This window comes from Anser brachyrhynchus (genome assembly GCF_964034855.1).
Source record: "Anser brachyrhynchus genome assembly, chromosome: 10".
Taxonomy (NCBI): Eukaryota; Metazoa; Chordata; class Aves; order Anseriformes; family Anatidae; genus Anser; species Anser brachyrhynchus.
The window spans coordinates 5258320-5277987 of record NC_137705.1 but is presented as its reverse complement, the minus strand read 5'-3'; the positions used below and the strand labels follow the sequence as shown (position 1 = coordinate 5277987).

Sequence of the window (19668 nt, the reverse complement as noted above, 5' to 3'; positions counted from 1 at the left end):
AAGCCAGTGACTAGCTTGCAACATTTCTTCTCAAATTTCAGGAGCCTGTGGTTCTGGATCCCGGCCCCGTCTCGCTGGGTAGTCGGTGGCAATTCGCTGTGGTCCCGAGATTGATGGCAGCAGAGCTGAGGACAGATGCAGAGCCTCAGTTAAGATGTGACATGACGAGGAAGCAGTGCGTTTGGAGAAGTGACAGAAGCCTGTCGTAATGAAAACAGGAAAGTAGTGGCTTTATTGAGGCTTCTGGTCGTAGACACAAACCTGGAGATCTGCCTCCTGACTTTCCAGGCTGTCCCCACACACAGACTGCCCGATAGTGCCGTATGGGAGCTCCTTCCGAAGAAGAGGAGAGGCTCCAATGCGATCGCATGAGTTGTTTGTGCCGTGCCACGCAACGCAGCCAGGGTTCTGCGGAGGAAAAGGTCGCGCTGATAGCAAGGCTGAGGGCTGTTCTGTAATTCTTCTGCCTAAGTCAGGCTTCTGTCTGTTTTGCCAAATACCTCGCGATGCAGGGAAAATGATAACTCAGAAAAGATGATGTGTCATAAAAATAGTGCTGCCTGCTCCAAGCCCTGCATATGTTAATGCCTGGATTTTCGGGCAGCAGGTTCCAGCGAGGTGTGCCAGCAGTCTGAATACCTGCTGGTGGCGTGGCCCTCTTTCCATGAAAAAGCTGTTTGGGTTAGAGACAAGGGTGAAGTCACTGGGAGTGCTGGGTGTCTGTGAATTAGATCCAATTATCTATTTCATTAGAAGAAATGAAGGCGCATACTTCCTGAGGTTCTTGCTTTAGGAATCTCCTCTTGCTTCCATTTATTTCTTCCCCACTGGAAAGCTCACAGCAAGTGAATAAATTCATCTCGTTAGAGACCATCTGGAAATAGCTATAACAGACTAAATTATACTTTATATCTGAGAAAAACTTCTAAAAGGCCTTTCCTCTGACTAAAGGGAAGATGGAAGCCTGGAAAAAGGTTTAATAGGAAAAACAGACAAATAGGTTAGGATTCAAATATGTGAAATTATGGGAATGTTTTCACTTGGAAAAAGCACAGACAGAAGTTAAACTGTGATTGAATGCAAATGCTGAAACACTGAAGTTGTACTTAGCCCATGGCTGTTCACTGAGTTCGTTCTGTCCCCCTACCAGTTAATGTGTGTGACAAAAACCCTCTCCATCATTTGGCCAGATGCTTATCTATGTTAAGATAAAATTAAATACATGTCATTTAATAATACAGGTTAGCGGGGGAAGAAGTGAATTTAAGCAACCAGCTAACTTCTGGATTTGGTTGTTCTAGGCGGCCACGGAGGCAGATGGCATTAGGAGGTTCAGAAAGGGGTCGGGCAGCTTCAAGGACAAAACAGACACCGAAGGGACTGGAGCAGGGCTGCTGCATCCCCTTGCTAACAACTGGATACCCGGGGAGCCGAGCACAGGCAAGAGGCAGGCTCGTGCCCATCCTGTTGGAGATGGGCTGCTGATGGTGGGCCATTGGTCTACTTATTCCAGCACCTGGACTGTGGGTACCAGTCTGCTGAGCTCTGGCAGGTTTGGTGTCTCGTTCCTTCTTTCTCGAGTCATTTCAAACCCAGGAACTACTCATCAGAGCCTGGGCTAATGAATCATTGCAAATGCTTGACGTGTTGGCAGCTACATGCCACCCAGCTTCACATTCTGTTCTGCTGCCATAATTTTAAGAAACTATTGGAACAATGCCCCCCCCCCCCACCAAAAAAAAAAAAAGTATCCACAGATCTGGGAACTAATATGCAATCCTCCCCCGGTTTATTTGTACCAAGCTGTTTGGGTAGGCCTTGAGATGAGTTCCAGCTGCAGAGCAGGCTTGAGTCAAGAAATCAAAAGCTTGGCTATCATTTACTCCGAGCAGACAAATGAGCCAGTTAGTCCAGAGCTGAAGAAGAAGGCTCGTCTGAGATGACAGAGCTCAATCAAAGAAATCAGAGTCTCTGAGTCCCCAGCAGAGCTGTACGATGCCTTGCTTTACATGGGGAGTCAGTCATTAGCCTGTCAGTCGTGTTTGTTAGTGTTTATTGAGATCTCTGCCATGCCAGGCTGTGTTCACCTTTGCATATGCAGCAGGCTTCTTCAGTCTCTACAGGTATCGTTTCCATTGTAACTGGAATCTCTGCTTCGTCAGCTCTTTACCGTGCTTTGACTCACGGAGCCCACTTCATTATGTACTTGAGCGTACATGCGTGTTAAAACGGCTTACCCCAGTACTTTTAAAAGGCTGCTCTGGGGGGAAGATGTCTTGTAAGGGGTGAGCAGGTGGTGATTCTTCTTTCAGCAGGGAAGAAGAGGGAGTTAGAAGGTGAGTGGTCCTCTCCTGGCCACGTCCGCAGTGCCTTCGCTGTTAGCACCTCGTGTGCGAGTCCCACTCAGACTGCAAGAGCTTAAACTCTGACAACTTAGGAGTAGGACAGCTGGACAAGCAAAAAAAATAAATAAATGATGTCCCATTTGTTTAAGCTTCTCTCTGAAAATGAAAGTTCAGATCCGCTGTGGTATTACTGTAATGAAACAGCCGTGGGTGTATTCAGAATGCATAATGAAGCCTGTTCGGGTTCTGCCAGGCATTGCTTTACTTGGGAAATGTTTGCGGGTTTTTGGCACCTTTGATTTCCATCCCCTGCCCCTGCAACACCTTGACCCTTTGGGACCTGAAGCAGACGGTAAGTCCCAGTCCCAGGTAAGCTTGGCAAGTGGCAGCTCTTCCATTTGATGGGGGGCGAGGTATGGAGCAGTGTTTGAGCTGGAAGTCATGAATCAGGACTCTCCTTGAAATCCAGAGGAATAGGCCCGTTCTCCACGAACTTAAACCTTTTCCAGTATTTGAAAAATTGCCTGGGAGCCTGTGGTAATGCTCCTGCCTATTCTTTTTTTCCATTTCTGCAGTGTCAGGGAGAAAAAATAAATCTGTAATCCAAGTAACCTAAATATAGAAGTGTTAGTTTACAAATGAGATTTCTGATGGCTTCAAAACGGGTTTTGTAATAAAAGGAAATGTATTTGACACTGCCAGAATTTACAGTCCCACCAGAGGCTTGTGAAATAACTGTTATAACAAACATTCTGGGCTGTAACAAAGCTTGTTGACATGTACGGGTTACTGAAGGGTATTTCGGACTGTTGCTGTGAAGATGGCTTAGCAGGAGAAGTACTTTCTTCACAACTACTGTACGGCCCCGTGTGTACCATCAGCTTTTAAACAGAGACAAAAAAAAAAAAAAAGGGTTAAAGAGGGGAAACGTCTTTAAAAATGAGTACTAGAACATGACTTGTGGGACCCAGAAGGATGGGAGTGTGAGTAAGCCAGTTGTGAGTGTCGGAGCTGTCCTGGCTGTTTAACTGCCTGCAAAACTGTTGTGCTGCAGCCAGGCCCTGTAACTTGCAGTTTTTTTTTTTCTTTCCTCAAAATCTGAGGCTTTGACAGCTCTCTGCAGCTGCACAACAAGTAAAGGTTGCAATCATTCCCAGGTGTGAAAACACCTGCATGTGGTCGCTTAAAAACTAAGTGCTGCAGGAAGCCCTGGGAGTGGTGGTCCTCAGGGGGTGTCAGAAAGCTGTGCTGCTCTCAGCTGCTCGGAGCTGTAGCTACAGGTTCAGCGGTGGTTTGTTCTGTTCGCTGTTGCCTTTTTTCACCAGGACTCAGCCTGCCATCTGCCTCCATCTGCCAATACTTTTATTCGCAGCAGTTATTTCTAACTGCATCCAGGGGTCCAGTCCTGCGCGGTGCGATGGAGGCACAACCATAAGAAAGGTTGGGAAGAGCGCTCTGGGCCACCACGGCTGGCCTGGGAGGCACTGGAGATGCATCAGAGGGAGCTGCTGCCCAGCTTTGCATAGTGGCCGAAAATAAAATACCTTCAAAAACCTGCTAATGTTAGGATGGGGAGGGGGGAAGTCTGTAATCAACTTTTTACCCTACCAAAAGTTGTTTTTTCAGGTTGAAATAATGCAGTTAAAAGAACTATTGAAGCTAAGCAATAACATTGTCTATTAAAATAGGAAACTGAGGCTGTAGTCTTTACTTTCCCATCTCATTCAGCGCCACGTATGTGAGGCTTGCACCACATTATTTTCATCTGCAGGTATCTGAAGGGTTTTGCTGCTTTTCTGTGGGTCTGATGTTGCCTGCAAGAGGGATCAGAACGTGGAACTCGATATTATATTGAAGAGGAAGGACAGCCTAACCGTTTCATTAAACAGCAGTTCCCAATACTAAGTGACAGCGTTTGAGCCAGCAAAAAAATACTCTTTAAGGCTGTGGTCTCCAGCCGTAGACCCGCGGCTGTGCAGCCTGCTTCTGTGGGAGATCGGGCCCGGCTGTGCCTCCCGCTGTGCTTCTCTCAGGTTTGGATGCCCCCACACAGCATGGGGTGTTGCTTCTGGGCGCCGTGCTGGAGGGCGCTGCTCTAGGCTCTGCTCCTGCTGTGCGGGGCGGCAGCCTGGTCTTCGCTGGGCTGTGCTCTTAGCTCCAGCTGGGGAGGCAGTCATGTCAATACAAGAAGACGCACTGAGAGTACCTGCCTGAGCTCTCGGAGATGTTTCAGGTTACATAAACCAGAATTTAAAATAGTTGCTTTTTCACAACACTCGGAGCACGTGTTAGTGAATATGAATTTTCAGCACAGTGCCAGCAGAGTTAGTTTAACAGATGCAGAGCTGCCTTACTAAGAATAGTTTCTGCAGTTATCTCCCCACACAAATTTTCTCCTCGGGCATTTGCAATGTGCTTATCTGCACTGCAGAAGATCGTGTGCATGCTCAGGTTTTTTTGCAGAAACGAATCGGGAAGCTGTCAGGGTATCAGAAGCATGCTTTTCTGAAGCCGCACCGAGTTTCAAGTGATGAATCAGAATTCTGCATAGAAGGATTTGGATGCAAACACAATAAGGAAGTTTAGCAAGAGCTTTTTTATTCTTTTTTTCCCGTTTCATTCTTGCTTTCCCGTGGTAAACAGCAACGCTTGCTGGCAAGAGTGAGAATAACAGATTAATCTGCTTATTTCCAATTTCCAGTTCACGTCTAGCCATCCAGCTCTCCTGCAGCTGTTACCCAGCGCAGGATCTACCCGGTGGGGAGGGAGGCGATGTCTCGGCACTGCATGCAGGCTCCTTATTAAGGTCACAGAGCACCAGAACTTCAATCTTGAATTCATTTGAATGAAGCTGAATTCTGAGTTTTCCCACTAAAAGCAAGTGCTCTCACGCATGAAGCAAGCAGAATCTGATCCCCAATAAGCTCCCCAGACTGTCCTGAGCAAGAAAGGAGGTGTTAATTGAAGGTTGCCTCTCCTCGTTTGCTAAGCAGCACCACTTTTATAGGGTGTGAAGCTGTGGTTATTAACCATAGGTGATGAGGATGGAGTCGCTCATTACCAGCTGCTGTTAAGAGTAACTGCTGGCCGCTCTTGGTCTGAGCGGTGCTGCTGCTGCCCACGCGCTGCCCAGCGCCTCCTGCTCCATCCCGGGCGTCTCTAGAGGAAACGCGCTGCTGGTGAGCACCTATGAGGAACGTTACCTCTATTTTTACGGGGGTTTAAGGGGGCTGGGGAATGAGAGGAGGAGGTGTGGTGGCAGCGTGTAGCTTGCTTTGCCATGGCCTCCTCTCGGGGTGCCCTCGGATGTGGCCGTGACAAGGGAAGGTGGAGGCTCTGCCCCCGCCGTGGGTGCTGTGGGGTTCTCTGCTTCCCACCTGCTTTCGCCTGGTGACCTGTCCAGGGACATAACTGCAGGTCAGTGGTGGTGCTGTGGGTTTGTGCTTTGTGCTTTTGTGCATGGCTTAGATTGTGTTGTTGGAGTGCATTGTTTTTCTTCTTATGAAGACAGCACAGCCTAAAGTGGTCAGATGATTTTTTTCTCTTTTTTTTTTTTTAAAGTGTGAATTTCTTTAAGTATTTTTATAAAAAAAAAAAAAATGTTTCAGGTAGTGATCAAGTGATAGAACAGCTTCTATAAATCAAAAAAATACCAAAAACTTGGATTTGAGATGCCCTGTAAAATATTTAAATTTTTGTAATAAAACTTGAGTATTTTTCCAAGTGCCATTTCTGTCTTAAAAAAAAAAAAAGGTGGAATGATGTGTGTTGCTTCACTCTTGGGAAAAATACTTTGCATGTGGTGTAATTCTCCTGTACAGTCGCTGCCGTTGCATTGGTGCTGGGGACTTGGCGGAGCTGGATGCATGTGGGATAAAATGATAACTCCGACGCAAGAGAGAAGCTGCTCTGTAATGGAGATCTGTGCCTGGGGCCCTAAAATGCATCCTGGCTCTGTGAGAAGCAGGGAGAGAAGCTTCCCTGCTGCTTGGCTTCCGGAATTTCTTTCAACGTCCTTGTGAAGGCTGGTGGACTTGGTGTGACCTGGAGTGGCAGATTCCTCGTCTGGCATCTGGTTTGCCGGTACCACCAGCCGCGGTCGAGCCAGCCTCCCGCCTGCCCCCCTGCCCTCTCCCCTCCAAGGGTTTCCCTGAGATTTGTGCTTTTCGGCAGTTGAAAACTCAGCTTTTCTGAAGGTGGGATGTGTCTTGCTCGGTTTTTACACGCCGCAGCAACATTTGCAGCACAAAAAAGAAGGAAATTTTTTTTCCTTCCTCTTGCAAGAGTCCCTAACAGAGCCGTGCCCAGCCCAGCCCGGAGCATTATCCCTGCTCCCCCCGTAAGGACCGCCAGCACAGCCTGCCTCTGCAGCCCGGCTTCGTCTCCCAAGCCACCTTCCGAATGGCTTTGGGACTTTGGGAGCCAGTCGGAGCTGGGACAAGGAGCCTGCTGTGCTTGTAACCGGGAGCAGAGCCGGCCCCTGAAGGTCTGTAGGGCTTCCCCACTGAAACAGGGAGCAGGAATACTGGAGGCGAAGGCAAGCCTTTGGGATTTTCCGTGTTCTTGTGCATAATTTAAAGCAGTGATTCAGGCAGCCGAGCAAGGCTGTTTATCTGCTCAGCTCTAGTAGAGGCGTCGTCTCCTCCTGGGTGCCAAATACTTCTGGGGATACATGAGATGGGAGAAGCCGACGCGGTCCTTCTGGAAACCTGAGGAGAATTTTGGTGGTTAAAAAAAATCTATAAAATTCTTGTAAATTTTGAGTTTGCTGAGCCAGTGCTGCCACTTCCACCTCGTCAAAGAGAGTAGGGATTGTAACAGGAGTTTGGGAACAAGCCTTCAATCAATGAGCGTGTTATTGTTTAAGGACAGCTTCTCTCGTATTTCTGACTGGGTATTTTTGGCTCCTCTGGAAGGTTCCTGTGTGTGATTTTCTCCTTCCAGTAGCTGCGGTAACCCATAATCACAGAGTGCTGCGTGCTGTAGGTCTGAGATAAGTGTTGAAAATCGGCATGTTTTTGTGAAACACGATACAAATGTAATAACTTACGAAGATCAGCTATAGATTAGCAAATACCGGGTGAGTCAGACGTTCCCCTTGCTGCTGTCTTCCTTAGCATGTCACAAACATTTAGGAAAGCTCATTCATCCCAGATAGGCGTGAAATCAATCTTTGATGCGCAGGGCTGTGACTCAGGGAGTGGAACACAAAGGCCACTCGGTGTAATGTCTGCTGCTGTGCTCTTGCCAAATGCCTTGAGCAGAGGGGGAAATCTCTGCTGCCGGAGTTTGTTTGGAAGATGCTTTGAAGATTATGGATCTCTTGCCTGTAACATACCCCAATTAAATGTGATTAGGAGTGCTGTAAGTAATAGCTCTGCTATGAGGATGAAAAGAGGATGAGAAAGACGAATAGCACAGGATATGAAGGTGTTGGTCGGGTACATGAGGGAAGGAAGGCAGTGGGGTATCTGGGTCTTCTTTCATAGGGAGTGAAGAGGCAGGGAAGCTTCAGGCGGTCCGGCCTCGCAGGGACGTTGGCCGGGGGTTTGCAGAGCAGGCGTCAGGAATTGGATGGGATCTGATGTCAAGGTGAGTTTCCCACTTAACCTCCTTGCTCTGTCTTCAGTCCCTGTCGTTGTTGTTTGTGCTGCTGGCCCCTGATTGCAGAGTAATTAGGTATGTCAGATATATCCTTAGCCTCAAGAACTTACCACCTATCCTTTCGCATCCATCCTCAGTTCCTCAGACCCCAGCAGTCCCACTGCACTCCCAGTCCCTTGCTTCCTGCACCTGCTCCCTCACCCTGCAGGGCTTCCTGCCTGCTGCCCTGGCTGTAGACGTGCTTTTGCCTTCTCCCCTTCCCACCTCTGAGGTCACTGTTCCAAACTTATCCCCTGTTACAACACATCTGCTTCTCCTCCCGGAGCTGTGCCTGTCATCCACCTGTCCAACAGTGCACTGCTTCATGATCCTTACCCTCACGAGCATTTTTAAAATGGTCGTACTAATGAGCTGCTCTCTAAATCGAGGGGCTGGCAGCGTGCTGGTGCCAGGTTCCTCAGGCTGCCTCAGCGGCACACAAGAAGATGGGTTTCTGTGCTGTGTCAGCCCATGATGTTCCTCCCTGGGTGCCTCCTGCCCTTGCTAAGGCAGGGGCAGATCCCTGCTACCCTCGTGCAGCCCGGCAGCGCGGGGCTGATGGAGCAGCTCTCCGTGTTCCCATGCGCTGCGTTTGAGCAGCGTCGATGTTCCTGTAATTTGCACCGGGTGGACAAACAGGCCGCGTATTGCCGCTGTGATTGCCCAGGAAATGTTCTCCCAACTCCACCCTTGTTTCCTGATGTGTAGCATTTCCCTCTGATCCGGAGCTGAGCTGAGCTGGGGAGAGGAGCGAGACCTGGGTGAGTCAGTGCGTGGCGCTTGTACTGCAGGTGGCTGTCCTTAGCGCTGCTTGCCCGCCTTGCTTTCTGTCGCTGCCTCCTTCTGTCCCATCCCTTCAGTTTCTCTGGGCTGTCGTGTCTCTTGAGAGCATCTCGTCGGTCTTATTAACACGACTTTTCCATCTGCCCGTCTTCTTTTCTTTCCTTTGAGGACTTCAGCAAGGGGGCAAACTGGCAGGTAAAGTTGCTCCTGAGATGCTGCCACAGGGCTTGTTGCAGCAGCAAGTGTTATGCAAAATCTGCTCCACCGAGAGAAAAGGAAGGGAAAGGTTGTGTGGAGTAATGCTCGGGGAGGAACAGAGGAAAGATTGCCGGCTACAAAGCTGTTAAGGGTGAAAGCTTCTGTCTGTCGGTCTTGTTGCATCAAAATGAGTTTACTGCTAATTTTAGTATGGGAAAGGTGTAGCTGAGTATTCCCCCTTCCTTCAGAGGGAGGAAGAAATGAATGGGTAAGAAAGGCTTGAGTGACTTCTTTATATCATTATTAAAAAAAAGAAAAAAAAACCCTTTGGCATCTGTTGCAAGGACTGCTGGCTGTCTCTGGGCACACTCCGGTCTCCTCCCGTGCCCCTTGCCTTGTCCGTTTTCCATCAGAAGCTCTCCGGGACATGAGCAGTCACGTTTGCTGCTCGTGTCGGGCTGTGTGTACGAGGTGCGGGTTGATCTTGGCTGTTCCTGTGTCCTGTGGCAGCACAAACAAGGGATGCAGCAGCCAACACGTGGCAGTTGGAGCTGTGGGGTACGTACGAGTGAATGTGCACAAAGCCCACGGTGTGATAACACATAGGGGAAAAAGGTATATAGAGACCTTAAGTTTTGTGACTTTCAGAATGAGCTGTTTTCAGGTCGGGAGAGAGCATTGCCACCTGAGTAGTGGGTAAAATATCCAATGCTGCTCCGTGAAATGTAGCAAAATGGAATATGCTGGATTTTATTGCTACTGTCTGAATTCACAGTGGGGAGCCACTGAGCAGCTGGCTTGCCTAACGCTTCCACATGTAACGGTGACGTAAGGCAGGTAGGCAAAACCTTCACCCGCTTGAACACTTAATTCATTTCTCTCAAACGCGTTTAGTAGGATGAATGAGAATTTTTGACCTTCACCAACTTTTGACAGAGTCTGGAAGAAGCAAGCTGGAACAAGAGGCCTGCAGCACGTCCGTTTTGACCTAGGCCACTCTCTCTCCACCTCCTCCATCACTGTAAGAAACGTGTGGTTTCTTTTGGCAATGTAAATAGTTCGGGAGAACATAGTTTCCACCGAGAAGTTGTCTAATTAAAAATATTAGGAGCTGTGTTTATTTATAACACATATGAATAATTATTACTCAGAAAGTCTGAGCGTTATTTTCTCGGGAAGTCCCTCATTAGAAACTCTGCCTCATCGGGGCGAGCTGCGCTCTTACTTAACCAGTTTCGGTTCGCATCTGGGTACAGCTGAGGAAAATCTGCAGAGGCAAATCTCCCAGGCTGTGAATTAGAGCAGCTCTTCCCGCGTTACCTCCTGCCATGACCGTGCCTCGTGGCGCGGAACCTGAGCCCAGCTAACGCTCAGCGGCTTGCGCCGGGGTCTGGGATGTTCTGGGTGGTGCTGGCAGGGGGCAGAGAGCACCTCGGGGTGGGGGGGGCCTGGGGGTTTCTTGCTGCCGGAGCTCCCCCAGCCTGCCACGTACCTTACGGCAGGCTTCGTACCCTCGGCAGAGCCCTGCTTGGTTTCTGCATCCAGCCGGTTGGCCTCTTTCCAGTTTCCTCAGAACAGGGACCGTTGTTTGCGCTCGGACAACGGTGGCTGTGTTCGCGAATTTAAAAGCGCCCTCGTCGTTGTTCCCGCTCTGCCGACGCGGAAGCAGGAGCAGAACGGGGGAGCCGCTAACCCGCAGGTAGCGTGGGCCGGCAGGAGCAGGGCCCTCGTCCTCGCCGCGTCTTGGAGTGGTTTCACCTGATGTTAGCATCGCCAAGCAAAGCTCTCCTGTGAGCTTCTGGAAATAAGGCTTATTCCCAGCTACTGAGGGGCACAGCCCTTCGCCCTGCGCAGACAGAGCTTGCTGGGCGCTGCAGCGCGGTGCCGCTGCCACCAGGGACGTCTGGTGGCTCGGAACCGCTCAGCACCCGCTGCTGGAGCTGTGGGCCCGCAGGGCTGCAGCAGTGACCCAGAGGACAGGCTGCTGCTCGCCCGTACGGCGCTGGGGAAGGAAGCCGCTGTCTGGCTGGCTGTCCACAGAAGGGTCCCAGAAGTGGTCACGGTCCCTTACACGGTCCCTTGCCCTGGGAGTGAACTCGCCCTGCTTGAGGCTGTGATTCGGGTTTGTTGTAAACCACCGTGTGTAGCTTTGACCTTTCCTTAAGCAGAACAAAACCAACGGCCTTTGGGGTTTCTTGTTCTTACTTTCTCAATTAATTCTTGGTAGTCCTTCTGTAAACTGTGAGGGAAGTGTCAGGATTTTGCAAACCGGCCGGTCTGGGGTGGGGGGAGCACACACTTGTGGCAGGACACGGCTTTGCTTTGCGTTCAGGAGAGGGTGAGGAGCGGTTCTGCTACTTTTTTGCTTTTTATCCTCCTTGTGGCCACAGCCCAAACCAGCCACTATGCGTGCTTGTAGCTTACATCTCACCGTGGTTTACACGTGCCTTGTTTACTAGGGCTTGCTTGCTTCTGTGGCTGGCAGGGGGATAACTAGAATCTAATGTGCAGGCTGTACAGCTTGACACGGGTGCTGTTAAAGCCTTGCTGTGCTCCCGTCCTGGAAGAGAGAGGTAGTCCCATGTGGTCACTTTATTTAACCATGTTCCCATCATACAATTAAGGAAAATTTGTCTACTGAATTGGAAGTGAGGGCTTGATTGCTTCAGGATTTGTCTTTTCTCTCCGTAAATGACTCACTGTTTCCTGTCGTCGCCCCCCACCCCGCCCCGTAGTAATCAAATTTAAGCAACACTGTATTTTTATCGAAGATCTCTGGCTTCTGCAGACTGTAATGAAAAAGCATCAAATAATGTCTTTATGGTTACATTTATTAGTTATTATGAAAGCTCAGTTGTGCCACGATAGCGGCATTTTTTCTTGCTTTATACAACCAGGGGCATGTGACACATCTCCGTGGTGCTAATGCTGGTCCATCTGTTGGCGCGCTGTTGGAACAGCAGCGTGCCTAAGGGTGTTTTAGATTTGAGCTACCAGTAAGCAAGCACTTTTTTTACGTGGCTAAAAGAAAAATACTGTAAGAAAGTAGATGTCGGAACCAGGTAGGCCTGGAAAATGACTGTGCTGACTTCCCAGTAGAGAAATGGCTTTGCTCGCTGTCCTTTCCTCTTGCTCGGTTTCTGCCTGCCGTGAGAAATACCAAAATGCAGGAGGAGGATTTCGGAGCTTGGTGGCGGTCTGGGCAGTGCTGGATGTGAGCACCTGCAGACCAAATGAGGGATTTGTTTGCTAAAGGTTTTCTTTTACTCCTCCGCCCCCCTCCCCGAAGCGTTTCTGTAGATCTCATGAAGAAGTCTCCCTGTAGCCTCTTGAGTTGCTCACATCCTGTGATTATCCTGGCTGCAAGAGCGTCGCTTTTTGTTACTGCAAGGATACAACTTCTGCTGCTTCAGGTGACTGGATTTGTTCACCAGCTGCTCCTGAGAAGTGCTTTGTGGCTGCATCCCACGGCTATCTGTCCTCATCCCTTTTATATTTAGGGAAGGTGAAGGAGACGTACTGAATACTCTTGAGATGGATCAGGGGTGCTCTGGGCCGTCTGCTTTGAGGCTCTGAGTTCTGGCCCCAAACCTTTAAGGCTTTTTCTCTTCCATGTGGATGCCCAAGTCCTGCTCACGTTGTGTGCAGCCCGTCTGCCCAAGCCTGTGGGATGAGAAAGGGAAGACCGGGCTGGAACAATAAAAGGGAAGGAGAGAGAAGGACAGGCCGCTTTCTGTCTTGACGCGTGTAGCTTGACTCAAAAGCTTTGTGTTTGGTAGCTGTGGCTGTGAGATGCTGTGCTGCCTCTGCTCTCCCTGCCGAAGGGCCGCTGGTGGGTTTGTGACATGGTGGCCTTGTGATGGGCGCGTGTTTTCCTGGTAAGACTAGGAAATAAACAAAGGAATTGCATGGGATTTATTTCTTTACCAGTTTGTGGCCTATTTAAGATTGCTTTAAGCCAGCTTCAGTAGCATGCCACCTTTATGTTGTTATAAAGCCACCAGCAGGTACTCTGCAGGTCTGGCTTTGCCTCTGGGACGGGCTGGCCGGTCCCTCTGCGGGCTTTGGGAGCAGCCTCTTCTGCCTTCAGCAAGACGTTCCGCTTTGTTTCTGCCTTGGCAATGCTGTAGTGAATGAGATTTTATTTTAAAGTGTGTGCAGTTTGCAAGAAGGATGCTGGAAGTGAGGTGTTGTGTATGGCAGTGAGTTCTGAGTACAGATCAAGCAGCTAAACTGCTTGTCCCTTCTTCAGCTCCCAGAATTTGGGTGCTATTTGTTGTCTCTGTCCTAGGCCTGGTTGACTTTGTCTCCGTTTTTAAAATAGTATTTGATCTTTGCATTTAGCCAGCAGCAGTGCAACTGAAATCAGAGGCAAGTGCCAGGACGCTGGTATCTCCCCGCAGTCACTGTCTGATGTGCTAAACAGTAACCAGAGAGACCCCGAGTGTTGTCCTCAGAGGTTTTGAGAAGTCTCGCTGTCAAGACGCAAGCGCTGCCCTGCCTGGTGGCTTGAATGACACGGCCAGATGGGTGCTGAGCTCAAGTGGCTCTGCCGCTGGTGGGTAATTACGTGTCTGAGGGCTTAGTCACCTTGCAGATGAAGGTTTTTTTTTTTTCTTTAAGTTCTCTAAATGAGGCACGCTGATTTGTTCTAAAAAGTATGAAATGCTGCTTATTTTTAAACCCATGGAAATAGTTACTTAAAAATACGTAGAAGAGCATTTCTTAATGGGTGTCTGCCTGTTGACCTGAAATTGCTTAGGAACTTGGTGATGCACCAAGGGTTGCTCTCCGAAATAGATAGTCCAACCCACCCTCTGCCCCGGCCGGTCAGTGCGTGTGTGCTTGGTTCCTTTAAAATGCTACAAGAAGCACAAATATAGCTGGAGTCACGGACAGAAATAAACATGACATTATTATGTTAGGTTTGGACGCGGTTCTGCCTGGGGTGCTTTCATAACTCGGACAGCGAATATTTTTAAGCGGACTTTAAAGTTCATGTCCTGCGCCGGTTTGGTGCCTACGAGCAGCAGCCTCTCGGCACAGCTCTGTTCCCTGAGCTTTGTTTGCATCCTCCTCTGAGCTCTGTTACTACAGGAGGACACGGCTGTGCTGTTCCCCGTTCATGCAGAAGCAGCACTTGTACATGACCTAGCTAAACTGCAGACGCGTTCCTCGTACAGCAAGGTCAAAATTACACAGCTTTTGCGATTGACTCTGACTACTACCTTACTAAAGCACTTTTGCAGCTCTTCTCCTTCCCCTCCTGCGCTGAGATCCTAAATTTAGCAACACGAGAGCCCGAGGGTTAGAATTGTGCCGTGAATTTGTCACAACTCATTTCATTCGCATTATGCTGATCCAGGCTGTTGGATTGCTATTCCCGTTCCTCTGCTTGCGTTTTCGGGAGCCGCTGGCAGCTCGCCGCCAGGGTTTGACCACTCCACTGCCCCGGCTCCCCGTCTGCTGCTCGCTCCGTTCGTGTGTGCAGGATCGCTAGCTGCAGCCCTGTCTATTTTAAGTATCCCTGGCATGCTGCAGCCTTTCCAGAACATGATTTGCACTCTTAGGGGAAAATGAAAGATGCATCCAACAGAAAGTAGCAAGCTTGCAGGAGTTTGGATGTACATCAAGTTTCCTTGAGGCGTACCTTAAGAGAAATGCCTGCCGGTTGTGAGCTATGCCTGCTCGAGGACTTGTATCACTTACAGAAAATGAGCAAGGAGATTCTGACTGATTCTGCCTAATGTTTCCAATGTATGTATGTTGGTAAAGTACTTCTCTTTCTGATGCTAAGTAATGCTGGTAACTCAAAGCCTTAAATGCAGCGTGGTGTTAAGGTGGAGTGGTCGCTGACAGTAGTGTTTGGTTACAAAAAAAAAAAAAAAAAGGTTCTCTGCCGTGCTCCTGCAGCCTGTAATTTTTTCTTAAATTTGCTTGAAGGTAATGAAACGGTGGTCGTGGGTACTGGCACTGATGGAGAGCAGCGGCATGCTAGAGAACCGCTGCGTGTGTGCATGGTGCTGCGTTAGAGCAGGAAAAGTGCCGGGGGCTGACTCACCAAAACTTTGTTTCGGGTGTGGGGGGGGTTCAGCAGCCATTCCCTTACAGTCAGGTTTCATCTGTTAGCTTTTTTAAGAAGGCAGTTAGGGAACTTGCTGTCCCCACACGGTGGTGTGAGCTGGGCGCGCTCGATGGGGAGAGAGCACATGTACAGGGTCGGTGGCTTCCTACGAGCTGGCTCGGTTAACCTCATTTAGTATCTGTCGACGTTATTAAAAGCTTACATGACATCTCTATTTAATGCCACTGAAAGGGCTTGGACAGCAGGATCGCTCAGCTTCTGCACGTCTGTAAGGTACAGAGCAGGCTGAGTTACGAGAGTAATGAGGAACGGGATACCCAAGGCCCTGTGGCAAGCATGGGTGTCTGCATCTCTCCCAAGGGTGCTGCACCGCCTGTGCTACAGTGCTCTTCATCCCATGTGCCGTGGCTGAAGCTTTGGTAACTTGGATCAATAAAACACTTCCCCACGCTTTGAAGTATGCGGTCAGTAATCCAGGAGGCGAAGACTGAGGGTCAGTGTTTCTGGACCAAGTGCGGAATCATGAAATAGCTCAGGTCGAAGGGGCCCCTGAAGGTCACCTGGCCCGGCCCCTTGGCTCGGCGTCCCGGAGGGAACTTGGACGAGGCCCCAGGCAGCCACGTCCCGTCGAGCATCGCGCAGCTCCCCAGGGTCGTTCAGGCAGCGTCAGGCAGTATTGATCCCAATACGGGCTCCCCGAGGGTTATACGCATTGATCGCCCGCCACGTGTGGTTTCACCTGCTGACCGCTACCTTTAGAGCCTGGCACGCTGTCCGGCTTTCCACGCACCTTGTGGTTCCCCCGTGTAGCTCACGACTCCCCCTTTTTGGCCGCGGAGCCGCTCCTGGCAGGCTTGGTGAGGCGCCGTGCGCCGAGCAGCGCTGGCGTGGAGCTGTCCCGTCCCTCTCCATGATCCTGGCACAGACCAAGCAGGTGCCGGGATCAATATTTGCCGTCGGAGGGCTCTGTGCTCTGCTCTGCGTGCACCTGAGGAAGGCAGCTTGGCCACGGCCGTGCATCTTCGTACCCGAGCACGTTTGGGAGCGCAGAGGTGGGCCCAGAGCCGGGCGGCTCTTGAGGCATCTCGCCTGCGCCTGCCAGCCTTCGGAGCAGCCTGTCCTACCGACAGGTACAGTTAGGGTGAGGAGGGGTCGTCGCCTGCTGATGAAATTAATTGCTGTGCAACTTCCCACGTTCTCGTTTCTTGGTTTTCTCACTGAATATTTTCCAGGACCTGTTTTTTTTTTTTTTTTTTTTTTTTCCGGTAACAGTTTTCTGCCTGGAAAAGCTACGGGCTGTTTTTCACTGCAGCTCGGTGAGGAGCAGCAGTATTGCGAGGAAAAACTCATTTACGTTTTTAGAACTTGTGGCTGATTACGTTTGCAGCAACAAAGATTATTTTTCTTCAAGTGCTAACAAAATATGTGCGTGCACTTAAGCTCTGTTGGAGTGCGCAGAGATTAAGGCAGCTATAAATAGCATCTTCCATGACCCTGCTGGAATTTTCTTTAAGCTTGGAAACACTGAAGTGTGTGTTTTGTCAGATTTGAATCATGAACCCTGAAGAAGAGCTAATGAGCTCTTGCTTCTCGGCCCTGATCTCCAAGCAGCCCGCTCCGTGTGTGAGCAGCGGGTCAGAGGCTGGAACTGCAGCCAGGTCCCGGCTGCCTCACCCGATTTGGTCTGTGTGCTTCGCCCGCCGTGATGTTTTCTGCCCCAGTTGGTGTTGTTTATGAAAATAATCGATATCAGCCTGTTTCGACAAGCCCACGCCACCTGTGCGATGGTCGCGGTGGGTGACAGTTCCCCCAAACCATACTGCGTTTCCTGCACTCCTACGTTGCACTTCAGAAATCTCCTGCGTTTCGCAGCACTGCGTGGGTGCTGCAGGGAGGGGTAACTCCATCCCAGGCAGACCCAGCACGGTTGTAGGGGCTTCTCCTCTCCGACCTCTTGTAAATCGCCCTGCTGAAGTGAAAGGCTTTCTCCTGTTACTTTGCTTTTCCTGACAGCTTCCCGAAGAGGTGCAGCTGGGACTAAATGGTGAACCGCCGGGACAAAAGCCGTACCCGGGGCTACCTGTCTGGGCGGTGATCTGCTTCTGGAGAACCGGTGGCAAAGCTCTTGCTTGCTTTTGGGGCCGAGATTTGCTTGTGGGTGTCCCCAGGTGTGCTGCACCCGAGGCCACGGAGCCGCCTGCTGCTGCGGCTTGCTCTGGCACCCTCAGCCAGTCGTGTTGTATTGCCTTTTTTTTTTTTTTTTGCAGAATTTCTCTCGGAGTGTTTTCTTTATGCTCCAGTAGGTGTTTTTGTAATAAGCTGAATTCTTGCTTCCAAATTATGTTTAAAATTTGTCTTCCGTTTCTGGATTAAATGGCACTTAAACAAAAAAAATCCCCTGCTTGACTTGCTCTTGTTTGGCATGAAGGAGCGCACTTAAAATTCCTCATAAACTGGCTTTAATAGCTCGCTAATCTCACCTAAAGGCCGGCTGAGAACGCCAGCGCTGTTCTCTTTGCTTATTTTCAGTAGCACAGACAACCAATGTGTGCAGAAAAAGTCCTAGCGGTATTTACTGTAGAAAATGGGTAAAAGGGCACGGGCTGCCTCGCCTAAAGGTCAGGCTGTCGAGGTGGAGGTTGGTTGGTGTGTGTCTCCAGCCTGGCAGGAGCTGCCGGGTCCCTGGCCGCGGTGCCAGCAGCCCCCAGCCCACCCCTGGCAGGAGCCGGGCACGGGGCCACCCCGGCACCTTCCTCCCGGCTGCGGGGGGACCAGGAGCCAGGCCTTCCTCTTCCCTTCCTGCATGCGTTGAGTTTTTGATGAACGTGTTAGTCCTCCCCTTTGCTGGCTGTGCTGTTTTTCGTAGAAGCCAGGCGTACCCCGATAACTCCATGGCCATGGTGAGTAACGGAGGCATCGTCGCCCGGCAGTGATTCACTCGCAGGTTCCCGTCCTGCCGTTGCTCAGCCACTTGTGCTGCTGGTATCTGTATCAGTGTTTCTCAGACTTGCACCTTACACCTGATTTTCGTAGTTTCAGCAGTGTTATCATGGCGCCGGGGCGGCTGCTGTCTGCCCTCTCTGATCGATGGTCTGGGCCAAAGTGTGGCCCTGCACAGCTGGTCCCAGCGGTGCTCTAGGAGCCTTGTGGATATTGTCTTTGAAACTTGCAGCTAAAATAATGTTGGTGCTATTTAAAAAACACTTCTAACTGCTTTTTAAATATTTCTTTTTGGGGTGATTTGCTAAGACTGTGCTGACTTAAAGACTGGCAACTCAAGATTTATCTGTCCTGCTGCCTTTGCCTCTGGTACATAAAAAGATTAAATACCGCACTGGTGCTTTTCCATTTTGAAACTCGTTTCCCGGTAAGATTCTCATCACAGCCTCCTCAAAGTATTTGCTTTCCACTTACACACTTGTTGGTCTTCTTTTTTGGGAAGCGTGTGCGCTTTGGTGCCTCAGCCAGAGTTACAGGAACAGCGCATCTCATACATGAGCGAAAGCAAACAAGCAGGCTTTGACTCTTAAGTAACTCGGTTGCAAAAACCGGGTCCTGAAAGAGATGCCTGAGGTCACTGGGTCCAGTCCTTTGTCTTAGACGTGCCTGTCATATCCTCTCTGGGCTGCTGGAGTAATGCAGGCAAAGCTTGCCTAACAATCCAACTTCCTCTTTTGTAACAGGCATTATTGTAAGCTCTTTCATGGTGGCATTGTTCAAATAACCTAAAAAAGACACACACACACACACAAAAAAAGAAAAGCCCTCACAAGAACAAGAGGATGCTTTTTGCTGGCTTAGTTGCTTCCTGTAGAAATCCTTCCTTGTGATGCTCAGGATTATTCAGCGGCCGTCAGCCCGGTGGCAGAAATTAATCCGTTAAAAAACCCGGGAAGCTCCGGGATGCGAACAGGGTGAAAACGCTCGGGCGCGATGCTTTGGACGTTCGGTGGCACCGAGGCACTTCCAGCAACGTTTGCGGGGCTGGCGGAGGCCTCGGCCCCGGTAGTGCTGCGGCCGGGTCTGAGGCCGGCGTGCCCCAACAGCGAGGCCGCGAGGCTGAGCCCCTGCCTCTGCGGGTCCTGTGCCAAGGGCGCGCAGAAGAAGGCACGGTGGGCTTCCTGATAGCAGGGGGACTTGCAGCCAGTTGGTTTTGTTGCACCGAGCAGTTCCTGTAACTAATTTCATTCTACGGAGAAAATCTGAATTTTTGACGAAGGGTTTTTTTTTTTTTGTGGTGTTTTTTCCTTTTTTTTCCTTTTCTTTCTTGCCAGTGATGAATCAGTTCAGGGCTTGTGCAAGGGAAGGGGTTTTCTTTGTTGTTCTGCTGCTCTTACTTCATGGTGGCAGCTTCATAGCATCTCCCTCTTCTTCCTCGCGTGTCCCCGCACGCCACCTGCTCCCCCCGTCTGTGCCGGGGTTTGGGTTCGTGTGACAATGGGAATCTCTGTTTGGATTTCTTTTTCCGTTATTAAACTCCTCCTCTGCATCTATAACGGAGGTTTATAAAGCACAAAATCTGACTATTTAACAACATTTTGGTAAGGGCTGCCCTTTCCAGGAGCCCACGATGGCTCTGCACCACGGTTGCACACAGCCCCGAGATCGGTGCCT

The 19668-nt window shown here is 50.1% G+C and overlaps 1 protein-coding gene across 7 annotated transcripts in view; it reads left to right on the top strand.

Moving 5' to 3' along the window:
* The window catches only part of MITF (melanocyte inducing transcription factor), a 100119-nt gene that overhangs the window by 19034 nt on the left and 61417 nt on the right, over positions 1 to 19668 (top strand). Inside the window, exons 2-3 of one of the 7 annotated variants that reach the window (XM_080605594.1) lie at positions 42 to 422; positions 1302 to 5524. The exons of 4 other annotated variants lie outside the window; for them this stretch is intronic. Coding sequence is in view for 1 of the 3 variants with exons in the window: in XM_080605600.1 (XP_080461726.1) it covers positions 7930 to 7937 (8 nt within the window). In the remaining 2 variants the exon portion in view is untranslated. Of the gene's footprint in view, positions 1 to 41; positions 5525 to 5553; positions 7938 to 19668 lie in introns of those variants that run through there. 2 more of the 7 variants (XM_080605604.1, XM_080605600.1) reach the window with 2 other exon arrangements.